Source organism: Paralichthys olivaceus, chromosome 8, assembly GCF_024713975.1.
Source record: "Paralichthys olivaceus isolate ysfri-2021 chromosome 8, ASM2471397v2, whole genome shotgun sequence".
In the NCBI taxonomy this organism is placed as follows: Eukaryota; Metazoa; Chordata; class Actinopteri; order Pleuronectiformes; family Paralichthyidae; genus Paralichthys; species Paralichthys olivaceus.
This window is the reverse complement of record NC_091100.1, coordinates 5170601-5191909: the sequence shown is the minus strand read 5'-3', so window position 1 is coordinate 5191909 and position 21309 is coordinate 5170601. Positions and strand designations below refer to the sequence as shown.

The 21309-nt window shown below is 44.8% G+C and overlaps 3 protein-coding genes across 3 annotated transcripts; all 3 read right to left on the bottom strand.

Annotated features, from left to right (window-relative positions):
• Window positions 1–443: 443 nt before the first annotated feature.
• Window positions 444–6327, bottom strand: plk1 (polo-like kinase 1 (Drosophila)). The gene is made up of 11 exons (XM_069530681.1): window positions 5605–6327; window positions 4858–5026; window positions 4418–4562; window positions 4229–4322; window positions 3919–4144; window positions 3712–3754; window positions 3324–3424; window positions 3123–3200; window positions 1858–2012; window positions 1564–1746; window positions 444–1365 (listed from the first exon to the last, which is right to left on the bottom strand). Exons 1-11 carry the CDS (start codon window positions 5965–5967, stop codon window positions 1171–1173), a joined length of 1752 nt encoding a protein of 583 aa, XP_069386782.1. The 5' UTR covers window positions 5968–6327; the 3' UTR covers window positions 444–1170.
• A 1911-nt stretch (window positions 6328–8238) lies between these two features.
• On the bottom strand, window positions 8239–10162 carry LOC109644050 (GTP-binding protein Rhes-like). The gene has a single exon (XM_020109347.2). The coding sequence runs from the start codon at window positions 9117–9119 to the stop codon at window positions 8484–8486; it is 636 nt and encodes a 211-aa protein (XP_019964906.2). The 5' UTR covers window positions 9120–10162; the 3' UTR covers window positions 8239–8483.
• Window positions 10163–13442: 3280 nt separating this feature from the next.
• Window positions 13443–19274, bottom strand: LOC109646878 (fascin-like). Its single transcript, XM_069530623.1, has 5 exons — window positions 18358–19274; window positions 15697–15853; window positions 15493–15614; window positions 15211–15381; window positions 13443–14772 (listed from the first exon to the last, which is right to left on the bottom strand). Exons 1-5 carry the CDS (start codon window positions 19169–19171, stop codon window positions 14567–14569), a joined length of 1470 nt encoding a protein of 489 aa, XP_069386724.1. The 5' UTR covers window positions 19172–19274; the 3' UTR covers window positions 13443–14566.
• Window positions 19275–21309: the final 2035 nt, after the last annotated feature.

The following is a 21309-nucleotide window of genomic DNA, read 5'->3' as shown; positions in this document are numbered from 1 at the left end:
TTAAAAATAAAATGTCCAGACGTTTGCAAAAGAATATGCTGCACAATTTTTCCCAACTAAAATTTAAACTGGAGGAAACTAAAGATTCTCAAGTCACCAAGCTGAACTAAATCATTTATTTCATTTGCAATGACAAAAAACGTGATTTCAAGATTAAGGTATAACTTTTCAGTGTTTCAAACTTCTGTTAGTTTAGCCTCTACGAAGTGTTGTTCTTCAGAATCAGCTTTAAAATCTTTCTCAAATAGTGATGAGCAGTCGGACTGAAGAGATTGTACTGTTCAGGAGAAACCATGACAGTTCAGAAAGATACAGCTCTTAATGCTGAGTCACTGGACAATACAATACAATACAACATTTCCTGTTCTAATCTGAATTTCTCACCATTTTCTTCAACTTTCACAGACTTCTGTCAAAAACAAGTAAACGTGACAACAACAGTATTTTACCTTGTTCAAAAAACATCTTTATTTAAACTTGGGTAAAATTAAACCATCTTTACAACATGTAGGCATATTCAGCATTATGTACATGTGTGTACATCTTGTAGAAGAAATCTAAAATAGATATTTTTTTAAAAAGGAGTAAAACTACAGGATGTACATGATGAAGACGTGTCGTCGTGGTGAGTTTCAACATACAACACAGATAAAACAGACGAAAGCAGAGAAGCCTTTTCCATCCACACAGTCTCAGACATGAACAAGTGGAAACAAACCATAAGAAGAGTGAAAAGAGGAACGATTGTTTCAACGTCAAGATGAATTTGAAACCGAACGTGTAACTTTCCCCGAATAGATTCATTGAAACGGGGTCAGATCCTGCGTTGTGTCAGTGATCCGGCTCCCTCAGATTACATCAGTGGGAATGTGTTTGTCAAGAGTAAGCTTCATCAAGAGAGTTAAGATAACAAGAGTTCAAGTGAGTTTCTATTAACAAAAGAAAAAAAAGAAAAAAAGCAGAACAATCAGTGGCTGAGAGACTGAAATTAAATTTTCATGTACAACACCTGGGAGTTTAATCGTCAAGGTGCGTTTCAGAGCGTCAGAGACGACATAAAAATCATTACACTGCAACCCGTGGATAAAATACAGGAGGATTTAAGTCTGTCCCGTCCGGCGAGACGCAGCCAGACTGGGAGAGGAGGTCGGTGATTGAAGACGTTGGGGTCTAATGTGCGGTGGTGGGGGGCTTGCTGTCCGCCAGCTTCTCCACCATGAGCTTGGCGTAGCGAATGCGGCTGGCCAGCTCCTTGCAGCAGCCGAACTCCTCCAGCAGCGACAGCTTGTAGGTGCGGAACTCTCGCTTCTCGTCGATGTACGTCACCGCGCCCATCAGTGGACACAGGATCAGCTTGGTGTGGTCCTGGCAGAGGAAGGTCAATGAAAGCGTTCAACAACAGCTAACGTGAGATGGACGAGGAGTGGAAATCAGCAAGTGGAGAATCTAGCATAAGACTTTTTTAATTTAGACAAAAATGTTTCGGATGAACTTGGTTCAAAGCTACAGACATTTTTTGTGAGGAGGAAAAATAAAATGTGGAGGACGAGGTGTGTAACTCACCTGGAAGAAGTTGATCTGAACGGTGCCGTTGGTCAGGTGCAGGACGATGGCGCTCTTCGTTCTGAACCAGAGGGAGAGATACGGAAGCCGCGCCAGCTCGTCTCCTTCCCGCCGTGCCATGTTGGCACCAGCCTTCAACAGGTGCTCGCTCATGTAGTTGCGGAAGTATTTCAGCAGTGTGATCTACGAGAAGAGAACATGACGTCACAAAAATGTCAAATAATTGAATAAACACGTAAAGTGACTGAAGAGGTTTAAAGAAAAAGTTTGAAATCAGCAGCGTCCGCTCCTGACCTTCTTGTTGAGAGCCGTGGGGTATGAGCGCACGCTGAGGTAGGATTCGGTCGCCGTCTTGTCAATGTATTGCAAACTGTCTCCGTCGGTGTACATGATCAGACGAGTGTAATCGTTGAACAGCACGCCCACGCTGTTGTCACAGAGCTGGTAGCCTGAAACACACGAATGTGAACATACAAATGAAAAACAGATTAATGCTTCAACATAGAAGAGGCCGACAAACTGACGTGGATGTGCGTTCACTTCTGTTGCAGTCCAGTCAGTGCAGTTCAAGTTTTGAAAAATAAGAGATAAAAGCCTTATCTAAATCTTTTATTGATCTTTTTTTCTTTTAAAATGTTTTACTTAGGCTCTGAAATTTGTGACAAAGGTTTGAACTGAGGGATTTTTTTAGATAAAAAAAAAAAAAAGGATTTTAGTGGCAGACAGACAATGTGATATCTGATTCTGACAAATACAGAAACTTTTACAGTTCTGTAGAATAATATTTGTTTCTTACACTGTGTATTTTAACACATGTAATGGCTTTGTCAATAAATTGGACATTTAAAAGGTAAAGTTGATTTAGTCCAACCTGTATCTCAAACAAACAGTGAAACCAGGTCAGTCCATAGATCCGGATCAAATAATCCAGGTCAAATAATCCAGATCAAATAATCCAGATAAGAGATGTGATGAATTTGCAAAAGGAACTGTTGCATCTACAAATTTCTGGGTCAAGGACAAACTGTTTGTCTGTAGTTTTAAGATCGTTCGTGTTGGCTCAGATATACTTTAGATTAAATTAGATCTTTATTCATTTCTACACCGAAGCTCACCTTTATCTTAACTACACACATCTGTGCTGTACGATAAATTCTCATTTCCACTGATACCTGATGACCAGGCCTTTGCTGTTAAAAACCCCCAAACTATGGAACAGTTCATCTTCTGAAATCTTTTCTCTAAAGATCTAAAATGCTTCTGAAAAGATTTATCAGAAAGCTTTTATTCATGTTGTACTTAATGTTTAATCTGCATGTGACTAAATTTCATTCCCCTGTTTTATCATTTGTTTCTCTGTTGTTTAATTGACATTTTTAATTCATTGTCCTCCTCATCTTTGAGCCTCTTGTGACTTTGTTAAGTTAATCAAAAGTGCTATATAAATAAAGTTTGTTATAAAATGACTAACGCCTTCCTTACATTTTAAACTGATGGCTGTTTTAATCTTTGCGTTGTGTTTTAAGCAGGAAGGTTCGTTAAATCAGAATAATTCTCACCTAATCCATATTTGTCAGAGTAGTCGACCCATTTGCTGATCCAGAAGATCGGGATACAGGCAGGATCCTCTGCCTCTTCTGTAAACACATGAACAGAACAAATCTTTGTTGACGCCGGCAAAATAAAAGATCGTACAAACCAATAAAATGTGCAACATGGAAACAAGTGTTTGAGCGTGAAAATGAAGCGTCTGCACTCACCTTGGCGTATGATCGCCTTTTCAGAGGGTTTGGCGGCGATGATGCTGTTGAGCTGCTGCAGCAGGTCTTTCAGGTGGCACTCTGCTGTCGGCTCAGGCTCCCTACACACAAATAGAAACGTTCAGTATCTTCACAAAACTCATAACTGTGGTAGAAAATCTCACGTAACTGGTAACAACCATGAAGCAATGTGACAGAAACAAAAACCTAATTCTTGAACGAGGACGATGTGGAGAGTGAAGCTCTGAGTTCAAGTTTCTTTACAAACCATTTACATTTTTTATTTAAACCGTAGTTGAATAAAACTCCATCCAATAAACCAAACATCTGACTGAAGCTCGACACATTGAGCGTGAGCACATTCATCTGTTGGACAAACATCTCTCACCGTTGCAGGGGCTCGTCTTTAGCTTCCATCTTCTCCGACCCGGCTGAAGAGAGAAAGAAAAACGATTTAAACATCCAGATCTTAAAAATGTGATCCTCGTACATTAAGACATTATTAAGGAGATTCATCGACCTTTACATTTCAACGTGTTTAATCTGTGGACAACTTTGGTGATTGGTGGTCGACTGTGTGCTGTTGTGTCTTTACCTTTGTTGTTAATGGCCGTCAGGGGGCGTCTCTGGCTGAGCTCCATCGCTGTGGAGGGTGCGATGGAAAACCGCGGGGGAACGGTGAGGCAAGTCGTGGGCAGACGTGAGGGAACGTAGCCGGACGTGAAGAACTCGTCCGCTTGCACCTCAGCGACGGTTGGCCTCTGGGTGGGATCGGCGTGCAGCATCCGCTTGATGAGTGCAGATGCGGCCGGGTTGATGTGCTGCGAGAGAGAATTCAGGTTTTATATGCACATTATATTTTGAAGGGTCTGTGAAAATAGACTGCATGCATCAGTCCAGCTTACCCAGGGGATGGTGTAGTTGTTTTTCTTGATGCGGTTGTAGGTCTCCTTCAGACAGGATGTCTCGAATGGGGGTTTACCCACCAACAACGTGTACCTGAGAGAATACAAAGAGAGGGAGGTTGAATGGACGGGGCTGAATCGTGTGGAGAATTGCTGCTGTCCCTCGTGTGAATTTATTTTCAAACTTACAATATACATCCCAGCGACCAGATGTCCACTTCGTAGCTGTGGCCTTTCTTACAGAGCACTTCTGGTGCGATGTAGTTGGGCGTTCCGCACAAGGTCTTCTTCCTCTCGCCATCAAACTCGATCTTAGTGGCCAGGCCAAAGTCCCCTGAAGAAGAGAGAAGCAGATAAAGAAGTGCTTTAGTTTCCGTGTCTCCAGGAGACATTCATGTTGTTTGTGTTTAATACATGTTGTCACCGGTCAGTGGAAACTATCATCCAGGAAGTAGTAAATGTGGATTGTGAAGGCTGGGTGTGTCCATATTGTTTATTACTCAGCTCAGGTATGTTACATGGCATGTTTGTGAGTGTTGTCGTCCCTGGTATTTGTCACCGTCACCCGCTAATTAATCTCAGAATTGGAGCCAAGTTTCCACCTCGGCAGATCCAACAGTGAAACGTACCTATCTTGACCTCCATGTCATCGTTGAGGAAGATGTTGCCCAGCTTCAGGTCTCTGTGGATCACTCTGTTGTTGTGCAGGTAGTGGACGCCTTTGAGCATCTGCGTCATGTAGTAGCGAACTTCCGGCTCGGTCACGGCCTTACGGCGCTTGTGCAGCTCCAACAAGGACTGATGTGGAAAAAGGAAGCAGTTAGGATTAGCAGGGATATCATCAAGGCTTTAAGATTGACCTCAAAGGGTTAGTTCATGCAAAAATGTAATTCACTCATAATCCACTCGCTGCTATAGTTGCAATAGTATTGGATTTGGCTTCAACACTGTTTACCCCTGAAACTCCTGAAGTGTTTTGTGGACTTCACCCAGTGAGTAGATAATGAGTGAATTTTCTTTTTTGGGTGAACTATTCATAATAAAGCCACTGTGACATAATAGAAAATTGGGGTTATGGTGAAATACTCTGATTCAAAACCGATTGATTGATTGACTGATTGGGTGACTATTAAAAAAAAAAAAAAGGTGAAAAAGTCGATAACAATGAATTATTGTCTCTAAAGGTCCAATTAAAAGACACATGCAAGATTTTAAAACATTCCACGTCATTGATTCACGGTGTTTTCTGTGATTTCCGCTGCCTCCACTGGGGCAAGGGGAGGACAACGGAAGACACCAGGCTGACAACGGTCGGACCAGGGTGTGCACCGGAGAGAGGAAGGCCCCTCTCCCCCTCACCCTCCGCAGACACTCACCCTTCTCCTGCAGATCTCCAGCACCACAAACACGAAGTCCTCGTTCTCGAAGAAGCCCTGGAAGCCCACGATGTTCGAGTGGTTCAGGCTCTTGTGAATGGCGATCTCCGACGTCATCTTCTCCCGCTGGTGCTGCTTCAGGATCAGGGACTTGGGCACGATCTTCCCGGCGAAGACCTGCTGGGTCTCCACGTCCGTGATCTCGTAGCATTTGGCGAACCCACCTTTACCGAGGAAGCGCCCCCGCGTGTACCTCCTCATGGTGCGAGGGTCCACCAGGACATCGGGGATTTCTTTGAGAGGGGCCGATTTCGGATCGACGTGCACCGACGGATTCGCCGGCTTTGCTACACCCGCGCTCATTTTTTTTGGACTAAACTTCCCTTCGGCGTCTTTAAAAAGCAAGAAAATAAAACTCGACAGCGGTTTAAAAGTCGATATCCGCTCGAATCGTTGTTGGTTTGAGTCCTGGAAGCTCGTTAGCTCCCGTGAGCCGCTAAATTCAAATCAAAACCACCTTCAAACGCGGTCGTTACTCAAACAGCAGCTTCGGCATCGAACATGTGACGAATCTTGGTTTAAAAACCTGAGTTTGGCGGTGGGTTTGATCGCAGGCTTCGTCCCTCGGTGGCCGCGGCGTCTCCTCGTCCCGTCTTTTGACAACAGGCTCCGGGACAAGTTTAAAATGCTGCCTCGCTCGTTGCGGCGCGCTCTGATTGGTCCGCGAGATTTGAATTCCAAGGCGGCGCAGCAAAGCATCGTGGGAAGTTCGGCGCAAAACTGGCCAATCGCGGACCGCGGTGGGAGAACCCCGCGACGTGATTGGTCGGGCGTCGGTCGCTGGTGGCGTCGCTTGGTGCCTGACGGGAAATGTAGTTCTACTGGGTTTTAATCAGCGCAGACATGCTGAGAGTTGATGTTGACGGTTTAGTCAGGGGCCATTTAATTGTTTTTACTTTCAATTTCTTCTTGAGGAACATCCTCGATGTTGAATCCTCACTGGAAATGACACATTTGACTTTATTGATTTTCATTTTTTGTGTGTTTATGTATATATATATCATATATATATATATGATATATATATATATAAGAGAACGTCTCTTATATTAGTCCATGTCTTATCCTCTGAATCCACTCTTGCATTTGCCATTAACATGAGGCTCTCTGTGTCCATCAGTCCATTCCACTTGCTGGTTTTATCTTTTTTTGTATGGAACAGAAACCAGTAAGTCCAGGCCATTAAACAAGCAATCCAGTAATGTCCATGATAGTGTGTGTGTTCAAAGGTTATCAGTGTGAATGTGTCAGGAGCAGGCGAATCTAAATCAACTGTCTGTTTGCATGTCTGAGTTTGTTAAGAGTCTCGTAGTTTAATATATATATATATATATATAGTATTTACGTTGAATTTGAACATAATGTCTTTTGATTTCTTTCCCTCAAATTCTGAAATGTCTTTATTTTTAATGACCTTGCTCCATGTGGTGATGGACAACTCAGGTCGCACTCCACAATGTAATATTTCTAATGCACAATCTTGTCGATGTAACATTCATGTCATGTCAAAAACATTTTTCAGTTAATAAGCTTTAATCTTCTTCATGTTTTTCCTCTGAAGCACTGCTCCTCCTCTTTCTTATTGTGAGAGCTGCATATGTGTTCAGCAGCAGACACGAGGAGGAGGACACGAGTGGATGAGAAGAGGTTGGTGAATGAAAAGATTATGGTATAATTAGGTATGTCTGTGTGTGTGTGTGTGTGTGTGAGAGAGAACAGCACTTTGTGCAGAGGAGCAATGTTTATGAAGCACTGACTGATCTAAATGTGCACCACTGCTAACAATGGAAGGTCGGGTTCTGTGTATGATGAATAGGACGCCCTCAAAGCCTATAAATAATGGAACAGACAGTAATTTTCACAATAAACACAACTCTGAAATCAGGAAAAGTTTTTTTTCTGTCCGTAATATGGAGAGATGAGGAAATAGATTAAACATTGGGATATTGTAAATGTATAAAAGGTATAAAATCAAAGACTTGATGTGGTTATAAGGTTGTAGGTCTATACTGAGCAGAGTAACAGAGTTTAGTTTAGTAGAAAAGGGACAAAGTCTATAGACTGCTGACTGAAGAAGACACCTCATTAGAGTACGTATACTTTTTTTGGCTCAGGAGATAGAGTGGGTCGTCCACTAACAAGAGGGTTGGTGGCTCAATCCCAGTCTCCACTGTTCAATGTCCTTGAGTAAGTTACTGAATCCCACACGGCTGTGTGGACACTGTATGAATGTGTGAATGACAGAACTGTATGTAAAATGCTTCACATACAGGTCTTGAAACATGTTTGTATAAATACAGACAATTTACTCAACTGGAGCATTTAGGTTATTTTGCACCTTCAAATTTTATGCAATTCTAAACAGTAATTTTCCCATCATACGTTTTATAGCTTTACTAAGTTACAATGAAGATCAGGTTTTTATATATAAACATTATAAGTGTGGTAACTGCACATGCAGGAGTAATTTGCATAAGTTTACTTTATATATGTAGCCTATATATTTTGCAGCTAATTGTTATTGACTACATTTAAGTTTTTCATAGTGTCGTTTAGAGACAGATGTTTACTCTATAGATATACTCTGAACTCAAAGTGTTTGAAACAGCAGACAGAAATCACAAAAGTAGTTTTTATTGACACAACTGTAAATTTATACACAGAACACATAAAGTGCATGACATGTGAGCACGCGACCATGACTGTCCAGACTCAAGAGAGTTTCATGAGTTCTTGTGGCCTCCAGGTGATGACCAGCAGCAACATCTGGACACGAGCAGTCCAGCTGCAGAGTCCTTCATCGGACAGACGGAGCGGTTCTATGACAGCACGCAGCTGTTGTTCTTCTTCAGAGGGGGCTTCCTCTTCACTGCGGGCCTGGGCAGCGTGTCTCTGCGTCGGCTCAGCGCGGGGCTCAGTCGGTGCGGCAGCTCCACCTGCTGCAGCAGCGCGCGGAACACCCCCACCGTGTTTTCACCGGTGCGCGCGGACGCCTCCACGAAGTTTGCGTCCCACTCCCCCTCCACCGTGGACATGGCATCAGCCGCCAGCAGCTCTCGACCCTCGGCCTCGGTGAGGTCGGACTTGTTGCCGACCACGGTGATGGGCGCGCTCTTGCCGCCCCGCAGCTCCAGGATCTCATCGCGGAGCCGGCGCACCTCCTGGAAGGAGCCCGGGTCGTCCACCGCGTACACCAGGGCGAAGGCGTCACTGTGTCGGATGCAGAGCTCCCGCATGGCCGGGAAGGAGTAGCTGCCGGTGGTGTCCAGGATCTCCAGCCGCATCTTACCGGAGTCCGCGGTGTTGTACTCCAGCACGTGGAACTCCTCCACCGTGCGCATGTACTTGTGCTCGAATCGGTTGTGGAGGAAGCGGCAGATGAGCGCGCTCTTGCCGACCCCCGCCGCTCCGAGGAGCACCAGCCGCACCTTGTTGGGACGTCCTGACAGAGACATGCCGGTCTGATCTGATCTGAGTGTCCCGGAGCGAACAGCTGCATCCACCGAGATTACGCACCTGCTGGGGGTGAACTGGACCCTGCACGCTCCGCTGCAGGCAACTGCTCTGCTCCAAGCATCCGTGCGTATTTATAGGCGGAGCATGCACGCCCTCCACCAATAAGACCCTTTTCCCTGGAACTGGGGAAATGATTCAAAACGTACAACCGGACAGGTTGAGAACAGTCAGTCAATAAACACCTGCAGGGCGCACTGAAACTCTGCAGCGTGGAAACGTACATGAATCTCACACCTTTTTACTGGTATGTCAACAGTCATATAGTCATATAGTCATATAACAGAGGGAGTCACACTGTCCACAGCCACAAATAATCCATGGAACCACCATAGAAACTAGGAAATTATAAGAACAAGTAAACATAGTCATATTCCACAAATGTACATTCAAGTGTCCACTGTGTCAATTGAACCTCTGTAAACAAAATGCAATAAAGCAATTTAGATTAAAATTAAAAGGCTATAGAAGTATTATCAGCAACGTTAATCAATTAAGTAACACTGGAAATAGATAGCAGAATGGCTGCTGTATTATAATATTATTTATTTAAAGTATCTGACCAGCCAGGAGACTTGATTAGTGTTGAACATTTCAACAATAAGGAAAATAAAAGAGCTTTATATAAAATGCAAAAGACATCATGACAATGGAAAGTAACATTAAATTTAACAAATGAAAAAATGAATTCATGAAATGAATAATGACTGTAATGGATCATATATATATACAGTTATACTTAAATACAGTAGTTGAGTAAAAATACTATACAGTCCGCCACCGCTGAAATTAAACTGAGGAAAATACTTCATAAGATCCACGTGGTTTTTTTGTTTTGTTCCGTCCTAGGAACTCAGAGCCTGAAGTCTGCCAGTCATAAAGAGATGGTCATTCATGCACACGCACAGACACACAAACGCACACACACACAGACACGTGCACTCATATTGACACCAGGTATGAGTCATGGAAGGTCTCTCTTTAATCCTTCCACGACCACATGCTGTTTGACACAAACACACACGTTGTGTAATCTGTATGAACATATGCTGCACACATCCTGTTATTAAAAACACTGGACTTGTGTTTGGAGGATCAGTGCAGTTTTGGTTTTGGTCGGATAGTTTCATGCATGAGTGGATTTAATCATTTGGACAATTTGAACAGGGTTAATAATTATTTGCTGGCACAGGGGACCACACCCACAGGGATTTCTGAACAGTGCAGTGGGAAAGTCAAACGGGGCTGATAGCACGCATGAGCTTTTCAAGGGATTTTGGAGGCCTCATGCAAAAGGGACCTGGGGGCCTCACCTCAAACCAAATCAACTTACCCCCCCAGGTCATTACTATCAAGTGGGTGCAGGTCACAGGTGTAGCTGTGCATGCAGGCTCCAGCCCTGTTCTTCCAATAGTTTTTGGTGTCGAAAAAAACAAAATGGCGCTGGACAAAATGCCAAAATCGATGCTTCAAAACTTCTCCTCACAACCCAGCAGGTGAAATCCGGGTGAGGATATTACCCATGATCCCACAAATCCACCAAGCTCTGTTCAGAATTCTTCATATTTAAAAAAAGTTTCCCGCTCAATATTGGAAATAGACGCTGTTTTTAAAGTTGTCTACAGTTCAGCATTACTCTTGAGCTTGTTGGGCCTGATTCTGACAGCTGCAGCCAAGACTAAATCAGTTTCACGCTTCTCACAGGAGATCGTATCCCCTTACCTTTGGGTTGAGAATAATAAGATGGCGCCAGACAAAATGTCAGACTTGAGGCCTAAAGTTGGCGAGTTGACACTTGGTACATGCGCATAAATAATCTAAAAAAAAACGACGCTTTTGGCTTCTTCTGAAGTAAATCAATACAAGATAAAGAACAACCCGCCCCTCCTGTTTGTCTGTTGCTGACTCTCACTGTCTGGCTGGACGTGACTCTCGATGGACAAACAGATAACGTGATAATTTGTCAACGTGTTCGTGCCTTTGTGTGCGTTCATTCCTTTGTTCTGTCTCGTATCTCTACCCTTGAAGAAGGTCAGTGTTTCCTTTTTAATATCAGGGAGCAAATAAGGCAGGAGCAAATCAAATAAAGACCAAAAAAAACACACGACCCTGCCGATAAACTCATCTGAGCCACTGCAGCATTTTCATTGGATGCAACTGTCCTGCATCCGTTGACACGAGCACGTTCCCTGTTTTACGTAATTTAATGAAATTGGCAGCATTCTATCAAAGTAACAACTTATCATGCGACTGTTTGAGTTTGCTTTTTTCATATTTGATCTTTATCTCATTCTAATCTCGTTTTTTGGATTCTTGCTGCTCTTGTGTTACTTTTCTTGCTTGTTTCCTTCTTGGATTTATTCCCAACTGAACATTGAGTAATCTCCTCGCTCACAGACTCATAACCCTTATCTCTCCTCTCTTATGCATAAACACAAAAGAGACCCAGCTCTATTTCTCCTGGTCAACAAATCCTCCTTTTTGCTGCACAACTTCTCATCTTCCACCTCATTCTCTGCTTTTTCTTCTCAAATGCAATATTGGCTTTTTCTGGCAAGCAGGCAAAGATGACGTCAAGAGCCCATCATGTGTTTTCTCTTACTGATGATGTTGCACAAACAGGATAACTAAAGCAATGTGAGTGGAAGTTATTATTGTATTAGCGTGAGCACAGTAGAAGCTTCAATTTCATTAGGGAGTATCACATGTCTGCGTTATCTTGAGCTTTTTATCTACTAAACGTTCCCTCTCTCACTTTACAGAGTCTGAAGTGCCAAAGAAACTGCATCTTTAGTTACGTGGCTATTTTGACTTTGAGTATTACAATGTTTATTGAAATTATTGATCTAACAAAAAACGTCTCCACTTTCCCCCACTGTCCACAAATTCTCAGTATCCCAGATACTTACGTCGCCATCTTGAGTGTATGGAGCCAGAGTCTGTGCAGTAGTGATCGGAGGGGTGGAGCTGTGGTCGTGACGTCCGACGATACATGTGCTCGACCAATCACGAGTCAGTCTTGGCCGTCAATCGTGACTTTTCAGTCAGTATTTATAGCTTTAGTTTGCTCAGTGTCCCATCTCCTAACATGGAGGAGGTGGGTTTTACGACCTATACCAAAGCCAGCCACCAGGAGGCGGTTGAGAAGCTTTAGCTTAACTTTTCTGGAGAGAAATCATGTCTTTCATCTTTATAAACAGTCTATGTTCTGTTGCCTCTCCGAACACTCGTCCTCCCATCCCTGCCATCCCCTGTTACCATGGCAACATGCAGAGATCTCACAGTGGAGGATGAGGGACGTCTGCTGCTCTCTTCACGTCTGTGTCAGTATCAGTACACGTATGTTTAGTTTAGCATCAGAGTGGCTGAAGGTTGAGTTTGGTCTGCAGGAGGACAGAGAAAGTAGGTTGCCTCCCTCTTCCCTCGCCTTCCTTTCTCTAGCACAGTTTTGGATCAGTGGAATCTCAGGGGGACATGGTTCAGGCGCTTTGTCTCCCACACAGCAGCAGAAATAGTCACAATGGATTTTATTATCATCAGAACAAGACGGTTGCCATTTAAATAAAGGTGCCAAGTTACTAAACTGAAGCCGCAAGTCAGTGATAATGATTAATTTCATGGTGACTTTGGCCTTTTCATGGGGTTAACTGGCTATAAGAAAATATACGTTTATATCTGCATTTATGTTAGACACTGTCTTATTAATTAATTAATTATTTTATTTATTTCATTGGTCCATTTGTAATTCAGTATTACCATTTTCTGGTACATCAGAATAGCTAACCAGAATATAATTTAAAAAAAGTTTGAGTTCTTAAACAACTATAATTATGTTGACTATTAGTACAGAGACTGATGTCATTAGCTTTGCAGGTCAACTTTTAGACCATTAAACACTTTGACCTGACGATGGCGCTAGATGTAACGTTAAGGGATCACCCAAGCTACTCCAGTTCATGAGATCAGCAGTCACTCGGCCTTGTCCTTTACTGAACGAATCATTTTAGTCTTTTAGTTGTTGAGATATTTGTTTTATTTTACTGAATGAAGTTTGAAGATGACTCCAGTGCACAGAGGTTCATGTAGTTGTGCTTGTGTTGTCCACAGCTTTGAAATATTACATACCCACAAACTGGAGCTAGTGTTACTCCACTGAAAACTTACAGAATGTTGTGTATCTAGCAAGTTAATGTCCATATATATATATATATATATATATATATATATATATATATATATGTTTACAAAAAAGAGGAGGCTCACTGTTAAGAGGTAAAACTTTATTGGGGTTTTGTAAGAACATGGAAAAGAAAAGACTGAAATGCTCAATGAAAGGCACGGCCACAATCACAGCCAGAGAGACGACTGAGTGTCATTGTGTTTACACACCAGCAGCAGCATCCAATCTAAGGCAGACAATCACACAAGACATGTGCTTTAAACTTCTTTCAAATAGACACGACCGTATTGTGCAGACTTTGAGTCAGTCGACTGTAGTTTGGTGCTTTTGAGTGTGCAGTAACGAGGCCCTATCCAACACCTCCCTTTCATTTTGTTCCTCCCATTGTGGCTGAATATGTTTCAAAGATCCTCCTCTAACTCATCCTCTCATTTCGATTACTTCCTCCAGACATATCTGATCTTGAATGAAAACCTTTGAGCTGAAGCTTTTTAAACAGATGTCCACCTGTGCTTTATAGACGGAGGAAGGAAAGCTGGATTGTGCACATGGGGAAAACACTTTAGATCCAACTGCCATTTCTCTTTTTACAGCCTCAAGACACTTTTCCAGTTGCTCTTCTCATGGTTACTATGTTTTTGAAGCATCTAGTGACAAAGAAAGCATTATATACAGCAGAAACAAGTTCACCAGTTACATCCCTCTATCTGATGTGCATTATGCTTTATAGTTTAAAAGAGAGCAGGAGATGGAAGCAGCGTAATACAGCCAGCAGCACATTTAACAACAAGGTTAGATATTGTGAAATATGAGTTATAGCATTCTCCACCAGTAGTTACCACAGATAGGCACAAATAATGACAGTAATCGTAGTGAAATTCATCAGGTACAGGTTTTGTGTCTGTTTGACTGGAATTGAAACAATTAATGTGCAACCACACCTTGATTCGTTTATCAAACACGTCGGAACAGCAAGAAATATTCAATCCAAATCTCTAGTAAAAAGCCCAGTAAGAAGAGACCAATGTTTAAGAAAGAGAAAATAAAAAATGGCCAACGACTTCCAGTTTATCAGCTCCAGTTTCAACCACACGTTCATCCAGACCAATTCACAATCACACACATACAAAAAAAAACAGCTACCTACAGTATCGATCAATAGTTTGAAGCCTTGTTGTGTCAGATAGTGGAAGTCTGGGCTGTGCTTTCTCAGTACTCCCAGAGGGTGGCGCTGTCCAAGGAGTCCACGCTGGCCTTCAGCCCCCCAGCGTGGTCTCCTTTCAGGTACTTGCCCCCCAGCACACGGATGGCCATCTTGTTGAGGTCACAGAACTCAAACAGGAACTGGACAGGTGTGGAGCTGCTGCACGCCACCGCCGTGTCGTCTCCAACGCACCAGTACTTCCCCTGAGAGTCTGGACACACAACACACACTTAGTGAAGCCCGACACACACAGTGTTGGGTGATGTTTGCATAATCAAGCGTTAAAACTCAGCTTGTTATCTTAAAGCTAAGGTCCACAGAATTTTCATTTAAATATTTATGAACAATATTTGCTATATTTAAGTTTTCTGTGCTGCTGAATGTGGTTTCTTCTCAGGAGCTGGTTCTTGGTGATAGTCGCTTGCACAAAGCATCAGCCGTCGTGTTTATAAAATAACCCTGTGTGATCAGAGCTACATCTTTAATGCAGACTGGATGCTATAGTCTGTCAATGTCAACCCTTCATTCAGTCTCGATGAGTAAAGTAATGATGCATGAAGTTGCTTCAGGATTTAAAATAACATGCTAACATTGGCTATGTAGCGATACCTGGACTGGTTTCTGTGAATACCACATCAGGTCTACCCACCTTTGAGGGAGTACGCTCCGTTGTGGAACTCCAGCTGGAAAACATCGTAGGAAGCTCGGTTAGAGTCCAGGGTCGCCATTCCGGCTTTACGAGCCCCGATAAAACCGTGCTCCCCACGGAGGACGATGATTGGCCGGTTGATCAGTTTCATCAGAAACTGTTCGGCTTCACCTGCAGAGACAGACGGAGACATGTTAAATCTATGTTTCCAAAAAGGCAGAAGACCTTTGTTTCTTTCCTCCTGCTTGTTTTTATAGCCAGATCAGAAGAAGTGTCACTGACCTGCGTTGTCGATAGTGGCAGCCAGCTGCCCGTTCCTCTTGGCGGTCACATACTTGCCGTTAGCCGCACGCACACACACACGACCATCACGCCACTCCAGTTCAAAGTAGCTGTTGGCTGATCTGTGAAACGAACATGAAGGACCTCAGTGAGGGACGGTTATGTGTGTGTGTGATCCACTGTACAACACGTGTGTGTGTTTACTTGGTGGAGGCGGTGCACTGCAGTCCTCCTGTCGCTGTCAGTGTCCAGTATTTCCCAGCAGCGGTTCTGAAGGCACACTTCCTGTCCTCACGACTCATCTCCAACTGGAAGACTTCCTGGTCGCCTTCCTCGTCCTGATTGGCTGACAGGTCCATGCCTAGAAAATAGGGACAATGTGCTGTCAGCTCTCATTTGTCTCTGGAGGTTGTCGTCCTTGTCTGAAACGCTGCAACCCTTTAACTCATGAAGTCCCTCGGGTCGACTCTTAAAGGGACAGGGCATCTGACCTCTCTGTATCCAGCTGTTAAAGGTGGGTCCACACTGATATGTTGTATGATGGCGCCCACACAGGGGAGGTGTCGATACTGAATGAGCCGAGGTCAGAGGAGCAAACGAGCACGATGAAGTCTGAGTGAGAAAATACGTGTGTTGAATTGATTAGTCAAAAACGCTGACCAGAGCACTGCACTGCATTCTGGTCTAACGAGGATACTGCGGAGAATCTTATATTTCTGCTTCTTCTCTGATGAATTCCCAGAGGGTCACACTTGAGACTTTTAATTGCATTTCAACAATTCCAAAAACTAAAAATGCAAAAGAGAACATCAGTCTGAGCTATAGGTACAAATGTGGAACATAAATAACAAGTTCAAGGAAAGCTTTTCATAGCCACACACTTTAAATACTAAATCATGACAACAATGTTGAATGGACTGGACTTCTACAACTATCAAGTCGACCACTTAAAGCGTTTTACACTACAAGTCACATTCACAGATTCACACACTCGTTCATACAGCGTCTTTACGTCACATGCACACGACTAACAGAGTGGGAAGAGTTGTGTGTCTTGTGGACTGGAGGAGTCGGGATCGAACCACCGACCCTCTGATGAATAAACGACCCATTTTACCTACAATCAGCAACCTGGTATCAATGATGTGATCAGTATTGCAGCAGCTGATGCAGGAGAATAATTTGATGAGCCACAGAGAGTGAAGTGATAGAGTAGTCATTTGACTGTTTACCTGCAGGTAACCACAGCCTGCTCAGACGTGAATGGTCAAACTAGAAATGGAAACCAGTAGACTGCTGGCACCAAAACTTTATCGCTCACCTGCAGAATCTGTTTATAGAGTTAGTCGTTAATACATTTATGGTAGCTCCTCTTCAAATGATTCAAACATCTGTGAATTTCACCACAGATTATTCAGAAATAATCATTTTGCTCCTTAATAGAAAATGGGCGTTGGCCAAACATGGACGTTTAAAAGCGAAATCTAATTTTGCTATAAAAACGCCTGTGTATGCAAAGAGGGGTCTTTCTGTCCTGGTTGATTTTGCTGGACTAAAGTGTGGAAACCACAGTTTGTCTTTTGGAAAGAAAGATAATTGTGAAGTACAACACGTTCTCCAGAGCCTGTAACACATGTATTACCATCACGGCTATGGTTTAAAAAAAAAGAGTAGCTCACAAGTCACTGCCCCCGATACACTGAAACTATCTTCCTTCTTCCGCAGTCCATCTCATGTGGAATGCACACACACACACACACACACACACACAAAGACACACACACACGTCTCTCCATGACTTCTGAGGACATTACTTTGATCTACATTGATTTTCTAGGGACTCACTCCCTTACTCTGACCTTACCTTAACCTAAACCTAAACCTAATGTAACCAACTCAAAATGTAATGATTCACGTTATGGGGACTTGCTTTTTGTCCCTATGAGGAGGACAAGTCCAACATGAGTAATACTTGGACCACACACAAATGAAAGCATTTTGATTGCATGAACAAAATACTGCCAATGATCAGTGGCAGCACAGAATGAGAGCGAGCGGCGTTAAGACAAAGAGGTTGCATGTGGCATGAAAGACCCACATTCCGCAGGATTGTCTGAGTCACACCTCCCTCTCTGTGGCCTGTTTTCTCTTCTTTTCCTCTCCTCCATTGTGTCCCCTTTCTGTTCTGTTCCTCAACAAATCCCTCCTCGTTTTCTGTCCCTTCCAAGTCTATTTCTGAGGTAAAGAATGATGGATAACTGCAGACTGGGAGCTGACCCTGAACCAGCAGCCACAATGCAGGGGTAGAATTACTGCAGGAGAAAAATGTTAGGCAAGGCAGAGGCTGCATGGGCCCGAGAGGAGGGGGGGAGAAAGTGAGAGCATGGTAATGTAAAACACATGGTGTGTGAGGGAAATGAAGAAGCCTCTGATTCCACACACACACACACACACACACACCAAAAGCCATTCAACAGCTGCTTGTGGTGTGGGCCCAGTTATGCAGTGACTTCATCAGCATGGTGAAATGGTGAAATATGATTTCTTTCCACATCAGTGTGTGAAAGAGGGAGATAGAGAGTGTGTGTGAGAGAGAGAGACAGAGAGAGAGACAGAAGGAGGGAGTGTGTGTGTGTGTGTGTGTGTGAGGGACAATTTGATTCAATACCATCATTGTGAGGACATTTTGACTTTGTGGGAACGTTTGGGCTGGTCCTCAATTCAGGGGTTAAGACTTGGTTTTAAGATTAGGGTTCCAGGTGTGTGTGTGTGTGTGTGTGTGTGTGTGGTGATTGTGGGGGGTGTATGTGTGTGTGTGTGTGGTGATTGTGGGGGGTGTATGTGTGTGTGTGTGCACAGCCTCACCTTGCCTCGTGGACACGTTCCTCTCGTTGCCTGCAGTGAGCACTACCTGCGCGTGGCTGCGCTCCAGACCGAACAGTTCATCCTTCCCGACGCGGCCGCTCTTCCCGGACTTCATCGTGCCGGTGGGGCCCCCGGGGGCCAGGTAGCGCCCGTTGCAATCGCGGAACGCCACTTTCCCGGAGCGGAACTCCAGCACGTAGCCGGTGTCCTTGTCCGTCTTGGTGGCCAGGCTGCCGTCATTGCGCAGGAAGCGGTTGTCGGAGGTCTCCAGGTGGTAGCGTTGGTCCCGGTAGACCAGTGTCACCAGGGAGTCCACCCCCCAGGGGACGTCCCGGTTGATGGACACCTCCTGGCCCTGCGCGCTCAGGCGGGCGAAGCGTTTACGCGCCAGGCTGTACAGGTTGACCTGCGGGTGCACGGCCAGGTGCACGCTCCATCTCTCCGCCGGCGACGCCGTCTGCGCGAAGCACGTGATGCGGTCCTCGCTGCCGCCGAGGAACCGGCCGTGAGGCTCCGACTGCAGCGACCACCGCCCGTCCTCGTGTGCGGTGACAACGAAGCGGCAGTCCCGGCCGCGCGTCTCGCTGTCCGCGGTGACGTTGCCGTCTTTGTCCGTGGCGAGGTAGCGGCCCAGGTGGGAGAGGAGGAACACCGCGCTGCCGTCCTCCCCGGTCTGCTCCAGGGTCCACGTCTGCTTCTTCTTCAGGCTGCCGGCCGACGCGTTGATCTTGAAGCCGAAGGTCTCCGCCGTCAGATACTTGCCGCCGCTGTTGATGAGCCCCAGAGGGATCCGCAGCAAGTCCCCGTCTGACATGATGGTGCGAAGAGGAGGAAGAAGAGGAGAAGATGCTGCGCCGGAGGAGGAGGACGGAGAGAGTGGATGGATGAGGGGGTGTCTGTGGGAGGGACAGAGAGAGGGGGGGGGGGGGGGGGGGGGGAGAGAGAGAGAGGGGGCTGTGCAGACTGATGATGAGTGTCCCCTGACTGAAAACACACACTGCCTCTCTGGAGTTTGTCTGTACACACCTCAGATACCAGCAGAGGAGCTGCTGGGAGATTACTGCAATTCTCTCAAATTACCCTGCAACCCCATCATACACCCGCACACATTTAAACCACACTGATCCAAACTATAATTCATCACCAATTTCCCCCAAACTTTCCCTCCCACTAATTGTGCTCAGCCTCACTTCCACATGGATGGAGCCATTCACCATCCGACAGACCACTGCTTGTCTGCAGGGCCCTGCGTGTGTTGGAGCTGCTTATGAAACACAAGCAGATGAGAGGGAGCGTCTGTCTGCCTGGTCCAAGGTAGATTATATCTGTCCATGCTCTCATGTACTTCAACACGATGCAACTCTTTAAACATATCGGCTTCAGATTTTAAGCTGCTTTCAGACATGCACAGAACTCCAGACATTTTCCAGAAAAGGGTTGTATGAGGGAAAGCAAATCAGTCCGAGTCAGTTACTCCGGATTGTCTACAGAACCTTTCCTACTGGCCCCCAAGAAAAATGTCTTGAAAATTCAGTGAGCGAGTGGGCGTGTTGATGACGTTTCTATCACAAGGCGGACATGCAACCATGACAATGTAATTATCTCATAATGAAAAAGAGGAGACGTAAAAGTACTGAAAGTCTGGAGATTCCCGGAGTTCCTGAGAGGTGTTTGTGTGAAAGCAAATGTCTCCAGAGAAAAGTAGGAGACACAGCAGGAGATCCTCTTCAGGATTCACTGTGAGCGAGCAGGGGGAGAAAGTCTGGACCCAGTTGTCTGAAAACGGCAAAAGTTGTCATTTTGGAAAGACAATGAGATTCAAGAGCGATGATAAGGGCCGTGTGTTGAAGGGCTGTAAACAAACACATGATTTCCGCAGTAGCATTTACATGTCATGTCCTGCTTCCTGTACCCAAGCACCACCCCTCGCCTGAATGTTCTGGACATTTTCCTGTTGTGAATGTATCTGACCTCCTCCTGCATGGGCGTGCAAACTCTGGAAAACTTTCTGCATAATTGTCAGTGTTGTGTCTAAAAACTGATTATGTACGATCTCCTGTTGGAGGCGTCACTGAGTGATCGTCGCAGCGTAAAAGTAAAACACCAGCGTTTATCTCCGATAATCGTTTGGTGGATTGTTACAGCGGCTGCTCTTCTGGTTCAGGAAGCCGGGGATCATGGGTAATGTTCACCCTTCATTCGTGTTTCAGTTTCAGTGACTCAGTCAGAGCTCAAAGCACATGGTTGGCTTCAATTTTTCTCGACATAAAAACCATGTAATTGCATGGACTTAGTAAAAGTTACATAGTGTTGCTTTAAAATTATGTATGTTTGCATTTCAGCAGTTTGGTTATGGTCCTTTTCAGTTTCAAGGCGACAACGCCTTCCTCCACAAAGAACAGTTCGGTGTGGAGGAACTTCCCCGGCCTGGATGAATCAGAAAATATAGAAATACAACTGTTTAACCTCTCCCTGCTGCAGACAGTGAGCCTCTTGTCTGTTCCTCTCTCCACTCGCTGCCTTCAGTTGCCCCTGGTGACATCTTGTCATGTGTGCTGTAAGGTCAGAGGCCATGTCTGTTATAATGTTCCCAACCCCCTGTTTTCTCTCTTAGGCTCACACATGACCTCCTCACAGTGTGATGCAACATGTGCGTAACATAAGGTGATAAAACTCTGCTGGAGGTGCTGCTGTGTGCGGCAAACTAAAGAAAACGTGTTTTGGAAGTCACACGTCCAAACTCACAGTGTGGATTTCTGTTTTCAGCTTCAGTTGTTTCCTGCTGACCTCCCTCTCTTCCTTGTGATTCCACCCGTTTCCACTCTGTTGGTCTGGTCAGCCCTGCCTGCCTCTTCCGACCTCCTCCCCTGGGCGCTGTGATGACTCGTCCACCTTTATTTATACTGGAGAGACTGTTGACGGGCGTGTGTGCTTATCTTTGCCTCACGCCTA

Excerpts from the sequence above, each read along its gene's own strand:
- plk1 (XM_069530681.1), bottom strand. The coding sequence starts at position 5,967 with ATGAGCGCGGGTGTAGCAAAGCCGGCGAATCCGTCGGTGCACGTCGAT. Across the intron at positions 3,755-3,918 it reads GACGGCCATTAACAACAAAG|CCGGGTCGGAGAAGATGGAA; the intron begins GTAAAGACACAA and ends TTCTCTCTTCAG. Across the intron at positions 2,013-3,122 it reads CTCTGACAAATATGGATTAG|GCTACCAGCTCTGTGACAAC; the intron begins GTGAGAATTATT and ends CGTGTGTTTCAG.
- LOC109644050 (XM_020109347.2), bottom strand. The coding sequence starts at position 9,119 with ATGTCTCTGTCAGGACGTCCCAACAAGGTGCGGCTGGTGCTCCTCGGA.
- LOC109646878 (XM_069530623.1), bottom strand. The coding sequence starts at position 19,171 with ATGTCAGACGGGGACTTGCTGCGGATCCCTCTGGGGCTCATCAACAGC. Across the intron at positions 15,615-15,696 it reads CAGTGCACCGCCTCCACCAA|ATCAGCCAACAGCTACTTTG; the intron begins GTAAACACACAC and ends TTCGTTTCACAG. Across the intron at positions 14,773-15,210 it reads CGGAGCGTACTCCCTCAAAG|ACTCTCAGGGGAAGTACTGG; the intron begins GTGGGTAGACCT and ends TTGTGTGTCCAG.